The sequence below is a fragment of the Malania oleifera genome, chromosome 2 (genome assembly GCF_029873635.1).
Source record: "Malania oleifera isolate guangnan ecotype guangnan chromosome 2, ASM2987363v1, whole genome shotgun sequence".
NCBI classification, from domain to species: domain Eukaryota; kingdom Viridiplantae; phylum Streptophyta; class Magnoliopsida; order Santalales; family Ximeniaceae; genus Malania; species Malania oleifera.
Genome location: NC_080418.1, coordinates 148,091,381 through 148,115,439, shown reverse-complemented (window position 1 = coordinate 148,115,439; position 24,059 = coordinate 148,091,381). Strand labels below are relative to the sequence as shown.

General features: G+C 35.1%; 3 protein-coding genes across 3 annotated transcripts; all 3 read right to left on the bottom strand.

Annotated features, from left to right (window-relative positions):
* Positions 1–672: 672 nt before the first annotated feature.
* Positions 673–3,878, bottom strand: LOC131149295 (peroxidase A2-like). Its single transcript, XM_058099631.1, has 4 exons — positions 3,641–3,878; positions 2,425–2,613; positions 1,815–1,980; positions 673–1,085 (listed from the first exon to the last, which is right to left on the bottom strand). Exons 1-4 carry the CDS (start codon positions 3,857–3,859, stop codon positions 673–675), a joined length of 987 nt encoding a protein of 328 aa, XP_057955614.1. The 5' UTR covers positions 3,860–3,878.
* A 2,509-nt stretch (positions 3,879–6,387) lies between these two features.
* LOC131149294 (peroxidase A2-like) lies at positions 6,388–9,621 on the bottom strand. The gene is made up of 4 exons (XM_058099630.1): positions 9,384–9,621; positions 8,168–8,356; positions 7,557–7,722; positions 6,388–6,825 (listed from the first exon to the last, which is right to left on the bottom strand). Exons 1-4 carry the CDS (start codon positions 9,600–9,602, stop codon positions 6,413–6,415), a joined length of 987 nt encoding a protein of 328 aa, XP_057955613.1. The 5' UTR covers positions 9,603–9,621; the 3' UTR covers positions 6,388–6,412.
* A 2,008-nt stretch (positions 9,622–11,629) lies between these two features.
* Positions 11,630–15,308, bottom strand: LOC131149293 (peroxidase A2-like). Its single transcript, XM_058099629.1, has 4 exons — positions 15,055–15,308; positions 13,981–14,169; positions 13,241–13,406; positions 11,630–12,560 (listed from the first exon to the last, which is right to left on the bottom strand). The coding sequence occupies exons 1-4, from the start codon at positions 15,271–15,273 to the stop codon at positions 12,148–12,150; spliced, it is 987 nt and encodes a 328-aa protein (XP_057955612.1). The 5' UTR covers positions 15,274–15,308; the 3' UTR covers positions 11,630–12,147.
* Positions 15,309–24,059: the final 8,751 nt, after the last annotated feature.

Here is a 24,059-nt window from a genome sequence, read left to right as displayed (position 1 = left end):
CTCAGTGAGTTATATTAAATTTATTCAAAAGTTAACAAATCCAAATCCATGCTCTAAAATCCACACTCCCAAATGAATATAAATTTATTTGAAAGCAAATAAACTTTCAATGCATGAAAGAACGAAAATTTTAGAACAATAAAAAAAAGCACAAACTTAAAGAAAGGATGCCACGAGAATCATTTATTGATTGTTGAAAAAACAGTACAATAATTCCTAAATAGTTTCTTAGTACATGAGATAACTATTAATAAAAACATTGCCATTCATATATAATTGCAACAACATTCAACTTTCATTCCTAACTAAATTGATAAGACTTCAGTTTCGACAAATAAAATTTTGATGTTACTTAAACTAGATACAAAAATATGAAACCGACTCGTGTGCCTAGTCGAGACATCATGAGAGATACACTATTTCAAATTCATACAACCTAATTAACATGAGAGAAAATTTGATCATTCGGGAGGGCAAACGTGATCATTTTTTCAGACCTTATCATCCAATAAAAGTACAAAAAATAGTGGATCCTACTCACTATTTCGTGCATTTTCTATTGGAAGAAAGGATTTGATGGGCACCTTCAAACCTAATTTTTTATTTATTTTTCAATTAATACACAATTAAAATCTTTCACCTGCATTTGTGAATTAATTAATTAATATTTTTCTAATTAACCCTTTTGCAATCAGACCTAATCTCTCCATTGTTCCCCGTCAAGGGACTTATGTTCCCCATATTTATCATGGACCGACCGAAGCTGTCGAAGAACTCGCTCTCGCTGGCCGCGAACCGGTTGACGGCGGCAGTGGTGGCGGCGGTGCCGGCGGAGAAGAGCTCCTGATCAGTCTGGAGGAGGCCGCGGTTGTTCTGGAGGTTGGTAAAGTAGTTGTTGTCGAAGGTGTTCGGAGTGGAAGGATCAAGATTGGCGAGGGCGCTGCCATCGCCGCCTTGGGGGCACGTCTGGCGGAGTGTCTGCAAGTAGGTGGGGTCCAGCGAGGGGTCAGGGTTCGTGCTGTTGTTGAAGTTGTAGAGCCTGCGGCTAAAGGCCACGCACCGAGCCCTCCCAAATGTATGAGCACCTATGAATTATTTACTTAATGTATTAATTAATATTTCTTTATTTTAAATAAATGAAATTGGTCCAATAACACAGAATTGAACTAAACCGGTCCGTTTTTTTATGTCATTCAGTTCGACCCAGTTTAGAGAATTACTAAATTAAATATTTTGATTTGGTTTCGGTTTTGTGTTCGATGAAACCGAAAAAATCAAACCGAAGCGAATTGTGAAGGTATGTTAAATTATAACTTTTTTTTTAAAAAATTTTTCTAAAGAATGTAATTTGTAGAATTTTTAATCTTTTGAATATCTCCATAAAAATCACTTCAAATAGTCATTTTTTTTTAGAAGGAATATCCAATTAAGAATTAAGTTAGAAAAATGTTTCAATTAAATTGCATAAATTAATGGACGATCTTTAATTTTTAGTAAGCATAATCAAGACTCATTACTAACCAACACAAACTAGTTTGGTTCAGTTCAGTTCAGTTTTAAGCCATCATTCAATTTGATTCGGTGCATAAATATTATGAATTGAATAATAATTTGGTTTAGGTGTGGGATTTTACACAAAAAATCTACGAACTGAACCAATTAAACCCTAGTCTTGAATTTTGTCCTGAATAGACAAGTGAGTGGATTCCAAATTTAGGAACCCACATACGTAATATAGGATTTGGATTTGGATTTTATGTAATGGGCTCGTAATTTTTCAAAATTTCACAAGCTTATATAATTTTATTAAATACCAGATAAAGCAACTAGGTCGGTGGAATCGAGTCCAACGGCAGAAAACTTGGCAACGACACTGCTGAGGCTTTCGAAAGGACCGGGAATGTCATTGTCGGCTCCTGCTCGGTTCGCGGTTCTGCTGTCTCTTCTACCTAGTTGAACTTCCCATGATGGACCTCGAGCCTATAATGCGAGATGTATTAATATAATTAATGTAAAAAATAAAATTTTTAATTTTAGGTCTATTTTATTGAAAATAATTTTGTTATTATTTGTATTGAAAATAAAAATGAAAAATATTTTTCGTCTAAGACAAAATTATTGTCTTTAATGTTATCATTTGTGTTGAAAACAAGAATATATTAAAAACAAAAATATTTTCCCAGAGTAATTCTTCCAAAATCTTGAACTGAAGTCACATGAATTGGGATAAATCTTAATAAAAAATCATGTTAAGTTTAATCAAATTTCACGTTTAAAAAAAAACTTTAATATTATCTTAAAATGCTTTAGTATTATCTTTCAAGAATTTCATATCAGAAAACTTATTAAAAAAATTCTTTCTTTTATTTGAAAAATATAAATATTTTTTTATGCACGATTGAGGATGATGAAACAGATAAATACCAAAGAGACTGAAACTTGAGAAGCAATGGCTAGAATATCAGCACAAGAGACGATGCCGGGACAAACACTCTCTAATGCTGATTTGATGTCGTCAACCACATCAAATCCATCTGTTGCTTGATTTGGAACTGCACCTTTCTCGCTCTCTATGCCGTTTCCATCGTCTAGCAAAAGCGACCCGTCACAACCCTAAACACATCAAACTCGATACTATGAGATACTACATTTATACATATAATTACTAATATTAAGGAGCTCTAAGATTATAGATTACAAAGGTGAATGAATTTTGTTAAAACTAAACAGAGCCGACTCAAGCCAGTAACTTGAGAATACACTAAAGCCAGTTCTTCAGTACAGCAGTGAAAGCAGATAAAACAAGAAAGAGACCAGCCAAGAAGACAAATCCTCCTCACCTGTCAATAATAGCAAACCGGAGCAACGAATTAAAGCCTAACATCAAGCATATAGACCTATAAGAAGCAACATGAGAGTAGCAAAAACAGACAACAAGATACAACAGAAGAGAAATGGACAGCAGCTGAAATGAACATCAGCTATCGAGACAGAACACTGGACCATGAACTACCAACACCAGTAGAAATGAATAGCAGCTAAACCCAACTGCCTCTCGACTGAAACTATACCGCCCACTATTGCCAAATTCGCCATGCAGCAGATTTTGCTCGGTAAAAAAAGACAAGAAACTATTTGGTATACCAGCGGTATGTATGACACATACACCCGATGTACCTAATAATTTCTCATAAAAACTAACACCAGGTAACACTGTACATAAGACATTGTCTTTTTTTTTTTTTTTGTAATTATTCTAAAACTTTAAAAATAAAAAATAAAAACTGTTTTGAACAACTAAGCAAACATTTTGTTTTCTACATTTTAATAGAAATCTTAAAAAATAAAAAAAAAGGTTACAACTTTTATAATTCTTTGGAAAAGTAAAAAAATGAGATATAAAAAATAAATTTTTTTTTTTGCAACTAATTGAAGTCTTAACTTTTTAAAATTTTAAAATATTGACATCATAAATATGTGAAGATTGAGAAATAAATAAAACTGCGTTTGGAAAGACTCTTCATCTTTATTTTATTTTTTTAGAAGGTAATTCCTCTTCTTCTTCTTTTTTCAATTCAAACCGAAAATCCGAAACGAAAATTCTTAATTCACAAACATGGAATGAAGAGAACCCACGTACGTTGACAAAGCAGTCGTGGAAGTGAAGGCGGATGAGTTTGGCGCCTATACGGACGTCGCTCCGCTGCGCCCGCTGCACGACGTCGCGCACAACAGTCGTCGCGTTAGGGCACGTCCCGTCGTAAAAAGTGGCGCTGAGCTGCGCATTGGATCCCCCAAACGCCGTCGTCAATGCCACCAAGATCGCCGCCGCCGAGTAGTACTGAAACACAGACCACATTGTTAATGTATGTGTTCTTCTTTTCTTTCTCTGGGCTTTGTGAGGAACCATTGCACCCAAAATCATTTTATAGGGGGAGGGCGAGGAGACCCTGTGCATGGCGGTGGGAAGAAAGTTCCGCGTCTTACTTTTCATGGGAGTGGGCATAAAATTCTTCACTCATTAATTTAATGAAGGCTTTTATTTATTTTTACTTTTTTTTTTGGGTTTAAGTAATAAAGTTCATGTCCGTATGAATTGTTGAATTGTATTGAACCCGATTGGGTCAAGTATTTTAATTAATGCTTTGTGGGTCACTCAGCTCTTGACTGGTTCAATTCTTCCTTAGTCACCTTCTTCTTCCCTGGGAAATATAATGCTTTGAGAATTAAATGGATAATTTTGGTACTTAAATGTTATTCACTTTCACGGGCATTTGCACATTTTAGGAGGTGTAATTCATTAGATGTCTTGTCTCCTATGATTATTTTAAATTCGAACCTTTCTATGGTTGACTAAGCTCGTGTCTGAATTATTTATATTTTATATTTTTTATTTTTTTTCAAGTTGTCATTTGTATTTTGAAAAAAGATTTAAGTAAAAGGACAATCGAGAGACGTAAATTCATGTTTTCAGCCATTTTGTGTCTCGATGAATTTCATTTTTCTATTCTTCTCTAAACTCATCATTTACAATGTATAATTCCTCATGATTTGTTTGAGACAAGAGAACGAAATGTAAACGAATTGATCTTTATAATTTTATATATTTGCTGTATAATTTTTCATTCTATTTGACTCATTTTAGTGTATAAACATTGGATTAAATGTCTAGTCTCCAATAATTATTTAAAATTCAAACTTTTCTATTTATGATTTGTTTCTCAATTGCTGGTTTTTTTTTCCCCAGTTCATCATCATTTGTATTTTGTAGAGATTCACAATATTCCATGATGTAAGAGGAGAAGAAATGAGAAAATGATTGAGAGACATAGTTTCATGTTCCCATTTTATGTTTCCTTGAGAGGCAGAATTAAGTATGATGAAGAGTATTTTTTTATTTTTTATTTTTAAAGCTCATTGGTAGGCCTAATGGCAATGGGTCTTGAGCTATACAATAAGAACTGGACCATTATTCATGTTACGCTCTTTCAAATTAGGCCGTCTTCTTTAAAAATAGTTCGTGTAAAACGTGAATGAATTTTAAAGCAGTCATTATGGGAGTGGTATGTTTGGGAGATCTAGAAAGAAAGAAACAGAAGAATTTTAGGGGAGCACTACTTCTTAGCCATTGAAGTTTTCTCTAGATGCATTTCTTGTCTAATCCTTTGGTCTAAGTCCTATCTCACTCTTTTGAATTTTGTTAAATTTGGAGAAAAATAATTTTCCCTATTGATACTTGTTTATTACAAGGATTACAAGGGTATATATATACAAGAGAGAATTGAAAAAATGGAAAGTGTATATTTCTCTAAATGGAAAGTGCAAATTTCTCTAATACTCCCCCTCAAGTTGGAGCATGGAGATCTGTAATGCCCAACTTGAGTGATAAGTCTTGGAAATGTTCACGACCCAAAGATTTGGTGACGATATCGGCAAACTAACTGTGGGTAGGAATATGTTTAGTGAAGAAGAGGCTAGCCTGTAACTTTTCACGAACACTATGACAATCGATTTCTATATGTTTGGTACGTTTGTGGAAAATAGGATTCTGGGCAATGTGAAGAGCTGCTTGGTTGTCACAATATAAGAGCATAGGTTGGGAATGCGGTATGTTAAGATCATTTAAAAGAGTTTTGAGCCACGTAAGTTCACAGGTAGTGGAAGTAAGTGCTCGGTACTTAGTTTCGGTGGAGGAGCAACAAACTGTAGTTTGTTTCTTAGTGCGCCAAGAAATTGGACTAGTGCTCAGTTGAATGAAAAAACCAGTGGTGGAGCGGCGAGTGAGGGGACAACTAGTTAAATGATCATTTATTGATTATTGAAAGAACGAAAATTTTAGAACAACAAAAAAAAGCACGAAAATTTTAGAACAACATAAAAAAGCACAAGCTTAAAGAAAGGATGCCACGAGAATCATTTATTGATTATTGAAAAAACAGTACAATAATTCCTAAATAGTTTCTTAGTACATGAGATAACTATTAATAAAAACATTGCCATTCATATATAATTGCAACAACATTCAACTTTCATTACTAACTAAATTTATAAGACTTCAGCTTGGACAAATACAATTTTGATGTTACTTAAACTAGATACAAAAATATGAAACCTATGCCTAGTCAAAACATCATGAGAGATACACTATTTCAAATTCATACAACCTAATTGATATGAGAGAAAATTTGATCGTTCGGAAAGACTAACATGATCCTTTTTTCAGACCCTTTCGTCAAATGAAAATACATAAAATAGTGGATCCTATTCACTATTTCGCGTATTTTTCATTGGAAGAAATGATTTGATGGGAGGACCACGTTGGCATTTTCAGAAGACCTAATTTTTTTTTTTCCAATTAATACCCAATTAAAATCTTTCACCTGCATTTGTGAATTAATTAATTAATATTTTTCTAATTAACCCTTTTGCAATCAGACCTAATCTCTCCATTGTTCCCCGTCAAGGGACTTATGTTCCCCATATTTATCATGGACCGACCGAAGCTGTCGAAGAACTCGCTCTCGCTGGCCGCGAACCGGTTGACGGCGGCAGTGGTGGCGGCGGTGCCGGCGGAGAAGAGCTCCTGATCAGTCTGGAGGAGGCCGCGGTTGTTCTGGAGGTTGGTAAAGTAGTTGTTGTCGAAGGTGTTCGGAGTGGAAGGATCAAGATTGGCGAGGGCGCTGCCATCGCCGCCTTGGGGGCACGTCTGGCGGAGTGTCTGCAAGTAGGTGGGGTCCAGCGAGGGGTCAGGGTTCGTGCTGTTGTTGAAGTTGTAGAGCCTGCGGCTAAAGGCCACGCACCGAGCCCTCCCAAATGTATGAGCACCTATGAATTATTTACTTAATGTATTAATTAATATTTCTTTATTTTAAATAAATGAAATTGGTCCAATAACACAGAATTGAACTAAACCGGTCCGTTTTTTTATGTCATTCAGTTCGACCCAGTTTAGAGAATTACTAAATTAAATATTTTGATTTGGTTTCGGTTTTGTGTTCGATGAAACCGAAAAAATCAAACCGAAGCGAATTGTGAAGGTATGTTAAATTATAACTTTTTTTTTAAAAAATTTTTCTAAAGAATGTAATTTGTAGAATTTTTAATCTTTTGAATATCTCCATAAAAAATCACTTCAAATAGTCATTTTTTTTTTAGAAGGAATATCCAATTAAGAATTAAGTTAGAAAAATGTTTCAATTAAATTGCATAAATTAATGGACGATCTTTAATTTTTAGTAAGCATAATCAAGACTCATTACTAACCAACACAAACTAGTTTGGTTCAGTTCAGTTCAGTTTTAAGCCATCATTCAATTTGATTCGGTGCATAAATATTATGAATTGAATAATAATTTGGTTTAGGTGTGGGATTTTACACAAAAAATCTACGAACTGAACCAATTAAACCCTAGTCTTGAATTTTGTCCTGAATAGACAAGTGAGTGGATTCCAAATTTAGGAACCCACATACGTAATATAGGATTTGGATTTGGATTTTATGTAATGGGCTCGTAATTTTTCAAAATTTCACAAGCTTATATAATTTTATTAAATACCAGATAAAGCAACTAGGTCGGTGGAATCGAGTCCAACGGCAGAAAACTTGGCAACGACACTGCTGAGGCTTTCGAAAGGACCGGGAATGTCATTGTCGGCTCCTGCTCGGTTCGCGGTTCTGCTGTCTCTTCTACCTAGTTGAACTTCCCATGATGGACCTCGAGCCTATAATGCGAGATGTATTAATATAATTAATGTAAAAAATAAAATTTTTAATTTTAGGTCTATTTTATTGAAAATAATTTTGTTATTATTTGTATTGAAAATAAAAATGAAAAATATTTTTCGTCTAAGACAAAATTATTGTCTTTAATGTTATCATTTGTGTTGAAAACAAGAATATATTAAAAACAAAAATATTTTCCCAGAGTAATTCTTCCAAAATCTTGAACTGAAGTCACATGAATTGGGATAAATCTTAATAAAAAATCATGTTAAGTTTAATCAAATTTCACGTTTAAAAAAAAACTTTAATATTATCTTAAAATGCTTTAGTATTATCTTTCAAGAATTTCATATCAGAAAACTTATTAAAAAAAATTCTTTCTTTTATTTGAAAAATATAAATATTTTTTTATGCACGATTGAGGATGATGAAACAGATAAATACCAAAGAGACTGAAACTTGAGAAGCAATGGCTAGAATATCAGCACAAGAGACGATGCCGGGACAAACACTCTCTAATGCTGATTTGATGTCGTCAACCACATCAAATCCATCTGTTGCTTGATTTGGAACTGCACCTTTCTCGCTCTCTATGCCGTTTCCATCGTCTAGCAAAAGCGACCCGTCACAACCCTAAACACATCAAACTCGATACTATGAGATACTACATTTATACATATAATTACTAATATTAAGGAGCTCTAAGATTATAGATTACAAAGGTGAATGAATTTTGTTAAAACTAAACAGAGCCGACTCAAGCCAGTAACTTGAGAATACACTAAAGCCAGTTCTTCAGTACAGCAGTGAAAGCAGATAAAACAAGAAAGAGACCAGCCAAGAAGACAAATCCTCCTCACCTGTCAATAATAGCAAACCGGAGCAACGAATTAAAGCCTAACATCAAGCATATAGACCTATAAGAAGCAACATGAGAGTAGCAAAAACAGACAACAAGATACAACAGAAGAGAAATGGACAGCAGCTGAAATGAACATCAGCTATCGAGACAGAACACTGGACCATGAACTACCAACACCAGTAGAAATGAATAGCAGCTAAACCCAACTGCCTCTCGACTGAAACTATACCGCCCACTATTGCCAAATTCGCCATGCAGCAGATTTTGCTCGGTAAAAAAAGACAAGAAACTATTTGGTATACCAGCGGTATGTATGACACATACACCCGATGTACCTAATAATTTCTCATAAAAACTAACACCAGGTAACACTGTACATAAGACATTGTCTTTTTTTTTTTTTTTGTAATTATTCTAAAACTTTAAAAATAAAAAATAAAAACTGTTTTGAACAACTAAGCAAACATTTTGTTTTCTACATTTTAATAGAAATCTTAAAAAAATAAAAAAAAGGTTACAACTTTTATAATTCTTTGGAAAAGTAAAAAAATGAGATATAAAAAATAAATTTTTTTTTTTGCAACTAATTGAAGTCTTAACTTTTTAAAATTTTAAAATATTGACATCATAAATATGTGAAGATTGAGAAATAAATAAAACTGCGTTTGGAAAGACTCTTCATCTTTATTTTATTTTTTTAGAAGGTAATTCCTCTTCTTCTTCTTTTTTCAATTCAAACCGAAAATCCGAAACGAAAATTCTTAATTCACAAACATGGAATGAAGAGAACCCACGTACGTTGACAAAGCAGTCGTGGAAGTGAAGGCGGATGAGTTTGGCGCCTATACGGACGTCGCTCCGCTGCGCCCGCTGCACGACGTCGCGCACAACAGTCGTCGCGTTAGGGCACGTCCCGTCGTAAAAAGTGGCGCTGAGCTGCGCATTGGATCCCCCAAACGCCGTCGTCAATGCCACCAAGATCGCCGCCGCCGAGTAGTACTGAAACACAGACCACATTGTTAATGTATGTGTTCTTCTTTTCTTTCTCTGGGCTTTGTGAGGAACCATTGCACCCAAAATCATTTTATAGGGGGAGGGCGAGGAGACCCTGTGCATGGCGGTGGGAAGAAAGTTCCGCGTCTTACTTTTCATGGGAGTGGGCATAAAATTCTTCACTCATTAATTTAATGAAGGCTTTTATTTATTTTTACTTTTTTTTTGGGTTTAAGTAATAAAGTTCATGTCCGTATGAATTGTTGAATTGTATTGAACCCGATTGGGTCAAGTATTTTAATTAATGCTTTGTGGGTCACTCAGCTCTTGACTGGTTCAATTCTTCCTTAGTCACCTTCTTCTTCCCTGGGAAATATAATGCTTTGAGAATTAAATGGATAATTTTGGTACTTAAATGTTATTCACTTTCACGGGCATTTGCACATTTTAGGAGGTGTAATTCATTAGATGTCTTGTCTCCTATGATTATTTTAAATTCGAACCTTTCTATGGTTGACTAAGCTCGTGTCTGAATTATTTATATTTTATATTTTTTATTTTTTTTCAAGTTGTCATTTGTATTTTGAAAAAAGATTTAAGTAAAAGGACAATCGAGAGACGTAAATTCATGTTTTCAGCCATTTTGTGTCTCGATGAATTTCATTTTTCTATTCTTCTCTAAACTCATCATTTACAATGTATAATTCCTCATGATTTGTTTGAGACAAGAGAACGAAATGTAAACGAATTGATCTTTATAATTTTATATATTTGCTGTATAATTTTTCATTCTATTTGACTCATTTTAGTGTATAAACATTGGATTAAATGTCTAGTCTCCAATAATTATTTAAAATTCAAACTTTTCTATTTATGATTTGTTTCTCAATTGCTGGTTTTTTTTTCCCCAGTTCATCATCATTTGTATTTTGTAGAGATTCACAATATTCCATGATGTAAGAGGAGAAGAAATGAGAAAATGATTGAGAGACATAGTTTCATGTTCCCATTTTATGTTTCCTTGAGAGGCAGAATTAAGTATGATGAAGAGTATTTTTTTATTTTTAAAGCTCATTGGTAGGCCTAATGGCAATGGGTCTTGAGCTATACAATAAGAACTGGACCATTATTCATGTTACGCTCTTTCAAATTAGGCCGTCTTCTTTAAAAATAGTTCGTGTAAAACGTGAATGAATTTTAAAGCAGTCATTATGGGAGTGGTATGTTTGGGAGATCTAGAAAGAAAGAAACAGAAGAATTTTAGGGGAGCACTACTTCTTAGCCATTGAAGTTTTCTCTAGATGCATTTCTTGTCTAATCCTTTGGTCTAAGTCCTATCTCACTCTTTTGAATTTTGTTAAATTTGGAGAAAAATAATTTTCCCTATTGATACTTGTTTATTACAAGGATTACAAGGGTATATATATACAAGAGAGAATTGAAAAAATGGAAAGTGTATATTTCTCTAAATGGAAAGTGCAAATTTCTCTAATACTCCCCCTCAAGTTGGAGCATGGAGATCTGTAATGCCCAACTTGAGTGATAAGTCTTGGAAATGTTCACGACCCAAAGATTTGGTGACGATATCGGCAAACTAACTGTGGGTAGGAATATGTTTAGTGAAGAAGAGGCTAGCCTGTAACTTTTCACGAACACTATGACAATCGATTTCTATATGTTTGGTACGTTTGTGGAAAATAGGATTCTGGGCAATGTGAAGAGCTGCTTGGTTGTCACAATATAAGAGCATAGGTTGGGAATGCGGTATGTTAAGATCATTTAAAAGAGTTTTGAGCCACGTAAGTTCACAGGTAGTGGAAGTAAGTGCTCGGTACTTAGTTTCGGTGGAGGAGCAACAAACTGTAGTTTGTTTCTTAGTGCGCCAAGAAATTGGACTAGTGCTCAGTTGAATGAAAAAACCAGTGGTGGAGCGGCGAGTGAGGGGACAACTAGTTAAATGATCATTTATTGATTATTGAAAGAACGAAAATTTTAGAACAACAAAAAAAAGCACGAAAATTTTAGAACAACATAAAAAAGCACAAGCTTAAAGAAAGGATGCCACGAGAATCATTTATTGATTATTGAAAAAACAGTACAATAATTCCTAAATAGTTTCTTAGTACATGAGATAACTATTAATAAAAACATTGCCATTCATATATAATTGCAACAACATTCAACTTTCATTACTAACTAAATTTATAAGACTTCAGCTTGGACAAATACAATTTTGATGTTACTTAAACTAGATACAAAAATATGAAACCTATGCCTAGTCAAAACATCATGAGAGATACACTATTTCAAATTCATACAACCTAATTGATATGAGAGAAAATTTGATCGTTCGGAAAGACTAACATGATCCTTTTTTCAGACCCTTTCGTCAAATGAAAATACATAAAATAGTGGATCCTATTCACTATTTCGCGTATTTTTCATTGGAAGAAATGATTTGATGGGAGGACCACGTTGGCATTTTCAGAAGACCTAATTTTTTTTTTTCCAATTAATACCCAATTAAAATCTTTCACCTGCATTTGTGAATTAATTAATTAATATTTTTCTAATTAACCCTTTTGCAATCAGACCTAATCTCTCCATTGTTCCCCGTCAAGGGACTTATGTTCCCCATATTTATCATGGACCGACCGAAGCTGTCGAAGAACTCGCTCTCGCTGGCCGCGAACCGGTTGACGGCGGCAGTGGTGGCGGCGGTGCCGGCGGAGAAGAGCTCCTGATCAGTCTGGAGGAGGCCGCGGTTGTTCTGGAGGTTGGTAAAGTAGTTGTTGTCGAAGGTGTTCGGAGTGGAAGGATCAAGATTGGCGAGGGCGCTGCCATCGCCGCCTTGGGGGCACGTCTGGCGGAGTGTCTGCAAGTAGGTGGGGTCCAGCGAGGGGTCAGGGTTCGTGCTGTTGTTGAAGTTGTAGAGCCTGCGGCTAAAGGCCACGCACCGAGCCCTCCCAAATGTATGAGCACCTATGAATTATTTACTTAATGTATTAATTAATATTTCTTTATTTTAAATAAATGAAATTGGTCCAATAACACAGAATTGAACTAAACCGGTCCGTTTTTTTATGTCATTCAGTTCGACCCAGTTTAGAGAATTACTAAATTAAATATTTTGATTTGGTTTCGGTTTTGTGTTCGATGAAACCGAAAAAATCAAACCGAAGCGAATTGTGAAGGTATGTTAAATTATAACTTTTTTTTTAAAAAATTTTTCTAAAGAATGTAATTTGTAGAATTTTTAATCTTTTGAATATCTCCATAAAAAATCACTTCAAATAGTCATTTTTTTTTTAGAAGGAATATCCAATTAAGAATTAAGTTAGAAAAATGTTTCAATTAAATTGCATAAATTAATGGACGATCTTTAATTTTTAGTAAGCATAATCAAGACTCATTACTAACCAACACAAACTAGTTTGGTTCAGTTCAGTTCAGTTTTAAGCCATCATTCAATTTGATTCGGTGCATAAATATTATGAATTGAATATTATAAACCCTAGTCTTGAATTTTGTCCCGAATAGACACGTGAGTGGATTCCAAATTTAGGAACCCACATACGTAAGATAGGATTTGGATTTGGATTTTATGTAATGGCCTCGTAATTTTTCAAAATTTCACAAGCTTATATAATTTTATTAAATACCAGATAAAGCAACTAGGTCGGTGGAATCGAGTCCGACGGCAGAAAACTTGGCAACGACACTGCTGAGGCTTTCGAAAGGACCGGGAATGTCATTGTCGGCTCCTGCTCGGTTCGCGGTTCTGCTGTCTCTTCTACCTAGTTGAACTTCCCATGATGGACCTTGAGCCTATAATGTGAGATGTATTAATATAATTAATGTAAAAAATAAAATTTTTAATTTTAGGTCTATTTTATTGAAAATAATTTTGTTATTATTTGTATTGAAAATAAAAATAAAAAATATTTTTCGTCTAAGACAAAATTATTGTCTTTAATGTTATCATTTGTGTTAAAAACAAGAATACATTAAAAACAAAAATATTTTCCTAGAGTAATTCTTCCAAAATCTTGAACTGAAGTCACATGAATTGGGATAAATCTTAATAAAAAATCATGTTAAATTTAATCAAATTTCACGTTTAGAAAAAAAAGCTTTAATATTATCGTAAAAAGCTTTAGTATTACTTTTAAGAATATCATATCAGAATTATTATGAAAGCCCCAAGTGTGCTTTTGTTTTCACCATAAGTGAGAGTTATTAATAAACTAGGGACATGGCCGCTATGTAGGTGACTTCTGACTCTTTTTAAATATATATATCTATATATATATATATATATAAAACTTATTAAGAAAAATTCTTTCTTTTATTTGAAATATATATATTATGCACAATTGAGGATGATGAAACGGATAAATACCAAAGAGACTGAAACTTGAGAAGCAATGGCTAGAATATCAGCACAAGAGACGATGCCGGGACAAACACTCTCTAATGCTGATTTGATGTCGTTAACCACATCAAATCCATCTGCTGCTTGATTTGGAACTGCACCTTTCTCGCTCTCTATGCCGTTTCCATCGTCTAGCAAAAGCGACCCGTCACAACCCTAAACACGTCAAACTCGATACTATGAGATACGACATTAATACATATAATTTACTAATATTAAGGAGCTAGAAGATTATAGATTACAAAGGTGAATGAATTTTATTAAAACTAAAGCAAGCCGACTCAAGCCAGTTCTTCAGTGCAGCAGTGAAAGCAGAAAAAACAAGAAAGAGACCAGCCAAGAAGACAAATCCTCCTCAGCTGTCAATAACAGCAAACCGGAGCAACGAATTAAAGCCTAACATCAAGCATATAGACCCATAAGAAGCAACATTAGAGTAGCAAAAACAGACAACAAGATACAGCAGAAGAGAAATGGACAGCAGCTGAAATGAACATCAGCTATCGAGACAGAACACTGGACCATGAACTACCAACACCAGTAGAAATGAATAGCAGCTAAACCCAACTGCCTCTCGACTGAAACTATACCGCCCACTATTGCCAAATTCACCATGCAGCAGATTTTGCTCGGTAAAAAAAGACAAGAAACTATTTGGTATACCAGCGGTATGTATGACACATACACTTTATGTACCTAATAATTTCAACATTTTGTTTTCTACATTTTAATAGAAATCTTAAAAAAAAAAAAAAGGTTACAACTTTTATAATTCGTTGGAAAAGTAAAAAACTGAGATACAAAAAAATAAATTTTTTTTCTGCAACTAATCGAAGTCTTAATTTTTTAAAATTTTAAAATATTGACATAATAAATATGTGAAGATTGAGAAATAAATAAAATTGCGTTTGGAAAGACTCTTCATCTTTATTTTATTTTTTTAAAAGGTAATTCCTCTTCTTCTTCTTTTTTCAATTCAAACCGAAAATCCGAAACAAAAATTCTTAATTCACAAACATGGAATGAAGAGAATCCACGTACGTTGACAAAGCAGTCGTGGAAGTGAAGGCGGATGAGTTTGGCGCCTATGCGGACGTCGCTCCGCTGCGCCCGTTGCACGACGTCGCGCACAACAGTCGTCGCGTTAGGGCACGTCCCGTCGTAAAAAGTGGCGCTGAGCTGCGCATTGGATCCCCCAAACGCCGTCGTCAATGCCACCAAGATCGCCGCCGCCGAGTAGTACTGAAACACAGACCACATTGTTAATGTATGTGTTCTTCTTTTCTTTCTCTGGGCCTTGTGAGGAACCCATTGCACCCAAAATCATTTTATAGGGGGAGGGCGAGGAGACCATGTGCATGGCGGTGGGAAGAAAGTTCCGCGTCTTACTTTTCATGGGAGTGGGCATAAAATTCTTCACTCATTAAATTAATGAAGGCTTTTATTTATTTTTACTTTTTTTTTTGGGTTTAAGTAATAAAGTTCATGTCCGTATGAATTGTTGAATTGTATTGAACCCGATTGGGTCAAGTATTTTAATTAATGCTTTGTGGGTCACTCAGCTCTTGACTGGTTCAATTCTTCCTTAGCCACCTTCTTCTTCCCTTGGAAATATAATGCTTTGAGAATTAAATGGATAATTTTGGTACTTAAAAGTTATTCACTTTCACGGGCATTTGCACATTTTAGGAGGTGTAATTCTTTGGATGTCTTGTCTCCTATGATTATTTTAAATTTGAACCTTTCTATGGTTGACTAAGCTTGTGTCTGAATTATTTGTATTTTTTATTTTTTATTTTTTTTTTCAAGTTGTCATTTGTATTTTGAAAAAACATTTAAGTAAAAGGACAATCAAGAGACGTAAATTCATGTTTTCGGCCATTTTGTGTCTCGATGAATTTCGTTTTTCTATTCTTCTCTAAACTCATCATTTACAATGTATAATTCCTCACGATTTGTTTGAGACAAGAGAACGAAATGTAATTGAATTGATTTTTATAATTTTATATATTTGCTGTATAATTTTTCATTCTATTTGACTCATTTTAGTGTATAAACATTGGATTAGATGTTTAGTCTCCGATAATTATTTAAAATTCAAACTTTTCTATTTCCGATTTATTTCTCAATTGCTCGTATTTTTTCCCCCCAGTTCATCATCATTTGTATTTTGTAGAGATTCACAATATTCCATGATGTAAGAGGAGAAGAAATGGGTTCTCTCTCTCACAGGAATATTTTGGGATTAAGTTAAGTTGTAGGTATTTGATTAAATTTGATTTTTGAGAATATTTTGGAATTAAGTTAAACAGTAAGGATTTGATTAAATTAGACTTTTGGGAATATTTTGAAATTGATTTAAATTGCAGGGTATTGATTATATCTGAATTTTTAGGATATAATGGAATTTAATTAACAGGTGAATAAAATATGTCTTTACCAGCCAGAACATTATATTGTGAAGTAATACCCATATTGTGTGGAAATGAGATTAACATAAAATATAAATATGATAGTGCATAAATTATAATATGAATAATCATCTATTTTATGTGGCATGAGAAATAACTGTATTACTGCATAAGTAAGCTTGTTAGGTCATTTTATGATGATATAGGGCAAAGTATGTTTTATATCAAACTCAGGAACGTAAGGAGTATGGTTGTAATAACCCCAAAAAGGGCTATACAAGATTAGTAGGGTGATTCCAAAAAAAAAGAAAAAAAAAAAAGAAAAAATTAATTAATTAATTAATGGGATTAAAAAAAAGAAAAAAATAATTAAAATTTATTTTTATTTTTATTAATAAAATATATTATTATTAATATTAATTAAATATATTATTATTATTATTATTATTATTATTATTATTATTATTATTACTCTCCTCAAGCTTCTAGCTTTAGGAGGTTTGTTTTATTTTTGTTTTGTTTTATTCTTTTCATTCTTCTTCTTCTTCTTCTTCTTCTTCTTCTTCTTCTTTTCTTCTTCTTTTCTCCTTCTGTCCTGCGCGCAGAAAGACTCTCTCACTCCTCTCATTCTCTCTCCCCCTCTCCTCGATTTCGTAACGGATTTTCGCACGATCGAAAATCGGAAGATACTACTGGACTCCATCCTTCGTTGCCGTTATTTCTATCGGAGCGGATCGGTGGTAGGAGCGGCATAGACATATCTCCTGGAGTAAGCCAATTTCTCATTTTTCTTTAATTTCTTGCAAATTATAAGTCCGATTGATGAACAGACACCACCACGAGAATCTAGGAATGATTCTCTACAAGTCTAACAGGACAGAATTCTCATGGGGTCGTCGTGGGAAAAACCCCAAATTTGGGGTACAAAGGTTATTAACAGACTTATTTTAATTAATTAGGATTAATTTAAAAATGCTAAAATGTTGAGCATCTAAAGTTGAAGTAAAATTTTCAAAATTTAGGGACTGAGTAAGCATCGTGGGTGTAATTTTGGGACCCACAGGAAAAATTCAGAAAAATTAAGTGGGGGTGTCAAATATTGGTTTAAATGTTAATTTGGGGCATATGGAGTCTAGAAAAAGTTAGATGGGTATTATTTTGGGAAAATGAATTAATTAATCTGGAAAAAATGTAAATTTCAGGATTGGAGTTTCGGGCGCCAAGGGAGTGAGATTTGGGGTTCTAACGAGATTCTCAGTAAGTCAGGTGAAGGGAATAAATTATAACAATATTTTTAGAATTATTGTGTGAATTAATATGTGAAAATGAACATATGATATTTTGCCTGAAAATTATTATGATATAAATATTAGATAAATTGTGTGGCATTTGAGTAATATTAAATTGTGATGCTTTGCAGTGTGAAATTAACATATTATAAGTATTAGATGAAAATTGTGTGGCACATGACATGTGTTGAAAATGTGAATTATAATGATGTGTATTTTCTGAGAAAATATTGAAATGAGAATGATTGATGTGATATTTATACGTGAGTAAAAATTATTTACATGAAAAATGAGTTTGAACAAATTACTGATATGAGTATTTTGGAAAATGTGAAAATATGTGAAATATGATATATATTATTATGAGATGATGAAATATGCACAGACAATGATGAGAATATTTATATTAAATTGAATTGAGATATACTAAAATATGATTGATGATATGCCAATACCGCATAATAATTGCGGGTGGGTGGTATTCCTTTCCTATTGATGCCGTTGGGGAGGTATGCTCAGTATGAAGATTGTGTGTGTATGTGAAGTTCCTACTGATACCGTTGGGGAGGTATGCTTAGTATGGAGACTGTGTGTATGTGTGAAGTTCCTACTAATGTCGTTGGGGAGGTATGCTTAGTAGGGAGATTGTGTGTGTGAAGTTCCTACTGATGCCGTTGGGGAGGTATGCTCAATGTGGAAATTGTGTGGTGAAGTTCCTACTGATGCCATTGGGGAGGTATGCTCAGTATGGAAATTGTGTTGTGAAGTTCCTACTGATGCCGTTGGGGAGGTATGCTCAGTATGAAAAATGTGTTGTGAGATTCCTACTGATACCATTGGGGAGGTATGCTCAGTATGGAAATTGTGAATGTGTTGAGAATTGGAATTATGTGATCTAATGTATTATGTAAAGTATATAAATGTGAATTTATGTATACAGAGATATGTAATGAGTTAAAATGGGCAATGATTATAAACGGGCAATCTTCCCTATTCTGAGGAATTTCGCGGGTAATTATGTGTGTTGGAAATGAATAAACTTGAGAAATGATTTTAAAGCTTATAAAAGCTTGTGTTGTATATCTATATGATTATGAGAATGTGAGTATCAGTGTATTTTCTCAGATGAAATGTTATTTTTAAAAAAAGTAAGGCATGTTATAACTGAACTTATATGGCTACACATTGTAAATAATTTATTCCTTCTTACTGAGATGTATCTCACCCAAATTATCTAAATTTTTCAGGGAACAGGAATAGACCAGGTGATAGAGCTCCGTGATCATAGGGAGTTTGGACCCTGACACACAGGGTGAGTTTCTAGACTAGGGGAGGTGTAATTCCCTAGAGTTGAGTTGTTTTTGAGTATGGGATGGTGATGGATTTGTGTAGGTATGTTGATACTCTGGGTATTGTATTCTGACCGATATGTATATACTGTCTTCCACTGTTAGGTTGTATAATGAAATAATTTTTAACCCAGTACCTAATGCGGTTCGGGTCATATGAATGGTAATATGGTGGTTGACGTGGCCAATTTGTGAATGTTATGGATGAAGAGTGAAAATTCATTTATTATTGGAAAAAAAATTGTACAAAAATCATGGCATCACAGTTTGGTATCAAAGCCTAGGTTGCTAGGTTCCGTAGACTTTAGTAAACAACATAATACAATGCCTGAGTATAGGAATGAATTTTAAGGAAAATATGAGATGGGTAGGTTGAAATGTGAGTTAGTGATTGTTAGAGGATGAGGTGAGAATTTATGATTCTATCTTGTGGCTTAGAGACAGGAGTACCGGGGTTGTTTCTATGTTTTTCTTAGGGTGACGATTTCAGGAAAACCATTGATACTATTGTTGGATCGTGTTTCTGAGTCGTAGGACTAAATCTTAAATGGGGATCAAGGATGTGGATAGAAGAGTAATTTATGAGTTATAACGGTGTATGGGTTATGTGATAGTAATTGTATACTGAGCTTAGTTGCTCCCTTTGCAGAATGGATTCGAGAAACAGCAACACGAATGCAGGAAGTGATGGAGAAGGACCTTCCAGTATAGGTGGTGCAGACCATGACGCAATGTTGCGTAGCATCACTTAATAGGTGATGGCTGAGATGGCCAGGAGCTCGGGGGAGCGGAGCTGCACGATCGAGCAGTTCACACGTATGCAACCCCCATCTTTTGTTGGAGGTGTGGACCCACTAGTAGCAGAGAACTGGGTTTAGGACATAGAGGACATACTGGTAGTCCTCTCTTGTACAGATGAGCAGAGGGTGTTATTTGCCACATTTAAATTGACCGGGGAAGCAAAGCATTGGTGGAGGTCAGTGAGATTACTTGAGGAGTAGAGGCCTGACCCTGCAGCGATGATGTGGAGTCGCTTCATTGATATTTTCTTTGAGCGGTACTTTCTCGCTACGGTTAGGAGTGCAAAGGCATTGGAGTTTCTGTATTTGACACAAGGGTCTATGACGGTGCAGCAATACACATCGAGGTTTGTTGAGCTATCCCGATTTGCCTTGTATATGGTGCCAGACGAGGAGAGGAAGGCAAGGAAGTTTGAGGAGGGCCAGAGGTAGAACCTGTATGAGCACGTGGTAGGTTTTCGAGCTTAAACCTTCTCAAAGATAGTGGACAGGGTTGCGGTGATTGAGAGCGGCCTATAGAGAGGTGCAGCAGCACAGAGCCATAGGAAGAGGCCCGCACCTTTTGATGTTCAGGCAGGGTCCGGTCGAGGGCCGTGGATGAGACTTGATAGCATAGGGGGACGGCGACAAGGAGGAGAAGAGTGAGCAGTGCAGGGCAGAAAAATGCCCCCTTCTTGTCCTAGATGTTTGAGGAGGCACCCAGGAGAGTGCTGAGCGAAGGAGGTTGTCTGCTATTAGTGCCACCGGCCTGGGCATATCGCGAGGAACTGTCAGGCACGGCCAGCGATAGCAGCTACTTCTCGACCATACAGAGGAGGCTATCAGGCACCTCGAGGTGGACAGTAGAGGAATACTGCTCCGGTGTGAGTTTATGCACTGATGCTGTGAGATGATGAGGCGGTAGGAGATGTGGTGACAGGTACGGTTTCAATACTGTCATTTAAAGCTACTGTTTTGTTTGATTCTGGGGTGACACATTCTTTTATTATCGCCCGTGATTATGTTAAGTTGTGTGGATTTGAGTCTCAGCAGTTAGATATTAGTTTGTCTGTTGCTACGCCGACTGGAGCTGTAGGGATATGTAGAAAGGTACTCAGGGACTGTCCAGTGGATATTCAGGGGAGGTCTTTGTTAGCTAATCTGGTGGTTTTAAACATGCATGGGTTTGAGATAATCTTGGGAATGGACTGGCTAGCTGCCCACCATGCCATCATTGATTGCCATAAGAGAGAGGTAGTATTCAGATCTCCAGAGGGACATGAGTACAGATTCATGGGATCACGTGTGTGCACCCCACCTTGGTTACTATCTGCAATTTAAGCACGTAGATTGCTATCAGAGGGCTGTCAGGGATATTTAGCTTGTGTGAAGGTAGTATTAGAAGGGGAGCTGAGGGTGGAGGATATCCCAGTGGTGAGGGATTTCTTGATGTATTCCCCGAGGATTTGTCGGGACTACCTCCTGATCGTGAGGTAAAGTTCCTACTGATGCCGTTGGGGAGGTATGCTCAGTATGGAAATTGTGTTGTGAGATTCCTACTAATACCGTTGGGGAGGTATGCTCAGTATAGAAATCGTGAATGTGTTGGGAATTGGAATTATGTGATCTAATGTATTATGTAAAGAACATAAATGTAAATTTATGTATACATAGATATGTAATGAGTTAAAATGAGAAATGATTATGAAAAATAAAAGAGAGTGTGTTTTATAAAATAAATAATTGAGGCGAAGTGAAACTCTCCGCCTGAGGGCTTACTGAGTAAGGTGAGTGCCCTAATAGGTATCAGATGTGGCAATTCCTGGCAGCGTGTTAGGGCAGAGGGAAGCTACCTATATGAGCAGGCAATCTTCCCTATTCTCAAGAATTTCGCGGGTAATTATGTGTGTTGGAAATGAATAAACTTGAGAAATGATTTTAAAGTTTATAAAAGCTTATGTTGTATATCTATATGACTATGAAAATGTGAATATCAGTGTATTTTCTCAGATGAAATGTTGTTTTGAAAAAAGGTAAAGTATGCTATAACTGAACTCATATGGCCACACATTGTAAATAATTTATTCCTTCTTATTGAGATGTGTCTCACTCAAATTATCTAAATTTTTCAAAGAACATGGATAGGCCAAGTGATAGAAGGGAGTTGGGACCTTGACACGCAGGGTGAGTTTTTGGACTAGGGGAGGTGTAATTCCCTAGAGTTGAGTTGTTTTTGTGTATGAGATGGTGATGCATTTGTGTAGGTATGTTGATACTCTGGGTGTTGTATTCTGACTGATATGTACATATTGTCTTCTGCTGTTAGGTTGTATAATGAAATAATTTTTAACCCGATACCCAATGCGGGTCGGGTCATATGAATGGTAATATGGTGGTTGACGTGGCCGATTTGTGAATGTTATGGATGACGAGTGAAAATTCATTTATTATTGGAAAAAAAAATTGTACGAAAATCAGGGTGCACGATGGTAGATATGGTAGCTTGATATGATATAACAATGTTTAATGCAGAATAATGATATGTTCGTGTTTTTACACAGAGTTATAAAATGATAATGTTTGATAATATAGAATAATGATTTTGAAAACAAAGGAGTAGTCCGAAGAGGGGGCCCGATTGGATTTTAAAACTTTCTTTTTAAATATTTTTAAGAATTCTTAACCTTTTTTAATTCTTTCAAAGATTTCTTGACTTCTTGTTAATAAAATTTAATATTATTTTATTCAATCCACAACCACACAATACAAGTAATCAAAACAAAGCTCAACCAATTGATTTTCGAAGTACAAGTTAACTGCAGCACTATTAAGATTGATGAATGATTGCAAGATTCAACACTTGTAAGCAAAGATTTAGAATGTAAGCTTAACCACAACTTTGGAATATAAACACACTCCAATCAATATCAAACTTTAAATCATTCAACCATAATATATTTAATCAATATATTAGATTCGACTTTCAGCTTTTGTTGTCAGCCCTGGGTATATAAATTTGAATCAAGCTCTGTATATATGAAATTGTTTCTTCAATGCAAACCACAACTCAATTCCCAAACAATTCAAAATTCAAATAAACTTTTTAGTTAATTTGTCTTTGGGTGTTAACCAATTAACGTACTCCCTTATGGTTTCCGCAAAGTAAGGATTAACCAATGTACTCCCTTTCGGTTTCTGCAATCCCAAATTAAAATTAAACTTTAAGTTTATTTAACTTCCAAATTACGTAGTTTGTATAATTAAGAAAATTAAATCATCCACATAGTTTATATGTGCTGAATGTAAAGAGAGAGTGAGACCACGACTTTTATGAGGTTCGGATTATACCCAACCTACGTCCTCGCCTTTGGCAAACCACCAAAGGATTCACTAAAACCAGTTCATTTTCCAGGAGGAACAACACCATTTACATAACACTCATTCGATTAGGCTAGAGCCCGCCTGTCCAAATGATATACCTTTGTTCGGTCACTTCTTCAATAGGCTAGAGCAGTACCTCTCTAAGCGATACCCCATGCTTGGCCAACGATCCAAACACCTTGGAACGTCAAAGAACTACAAGAAACACAAGATACAAGTTGCGTACAAGTATACTCTCACAAAAAGCAGATTAGTACAATTTCAAAACTATATACTTCAATGTAATTCAAAATATAAAATTCAGATTGAAGCTCTAAAAGTATATCACCGAATGGTTCTTTCAATGGATGAAAGAATTAGAACTTGTAGCACAATATCAGTGAGTGAGAATAAGCAAAAACTCAGTAAGCTTCGTGCAAGTTGAGAGCAAGAGAGAGCCTTGAGAGTTTGAGAGCGATTGAGAGAGATTTGAATGCTGAATTTGATTCTTGGTAGTTAAATCAATTGAAGTTGGGTGTATTTATAGAGATTGAAAAGTATCTAACTTGTTTCCCAAGTTTACATAGAGTAGGGTCCAAGTTTTAAATAAGTTTGAGCCCCAAGTAATTGAATTTTTCAAAATATGTCCGTTATGTATTTTAAAATCTACCGCGTGGCAATTGACTGTGAGGTTTCTGTCAGTCGCCTATCAATGCATTGCTCATATAAAATACACAGGCAGTAGGGTGGTAGTCACCTATCAACATAGAGTCAGGTGCCTGTCACTGAATAACTCAATTTTTAAAGACAAACAGAATGGTGACAGTTGACTAACAAAGCTCAGTCAATCATCTCAAA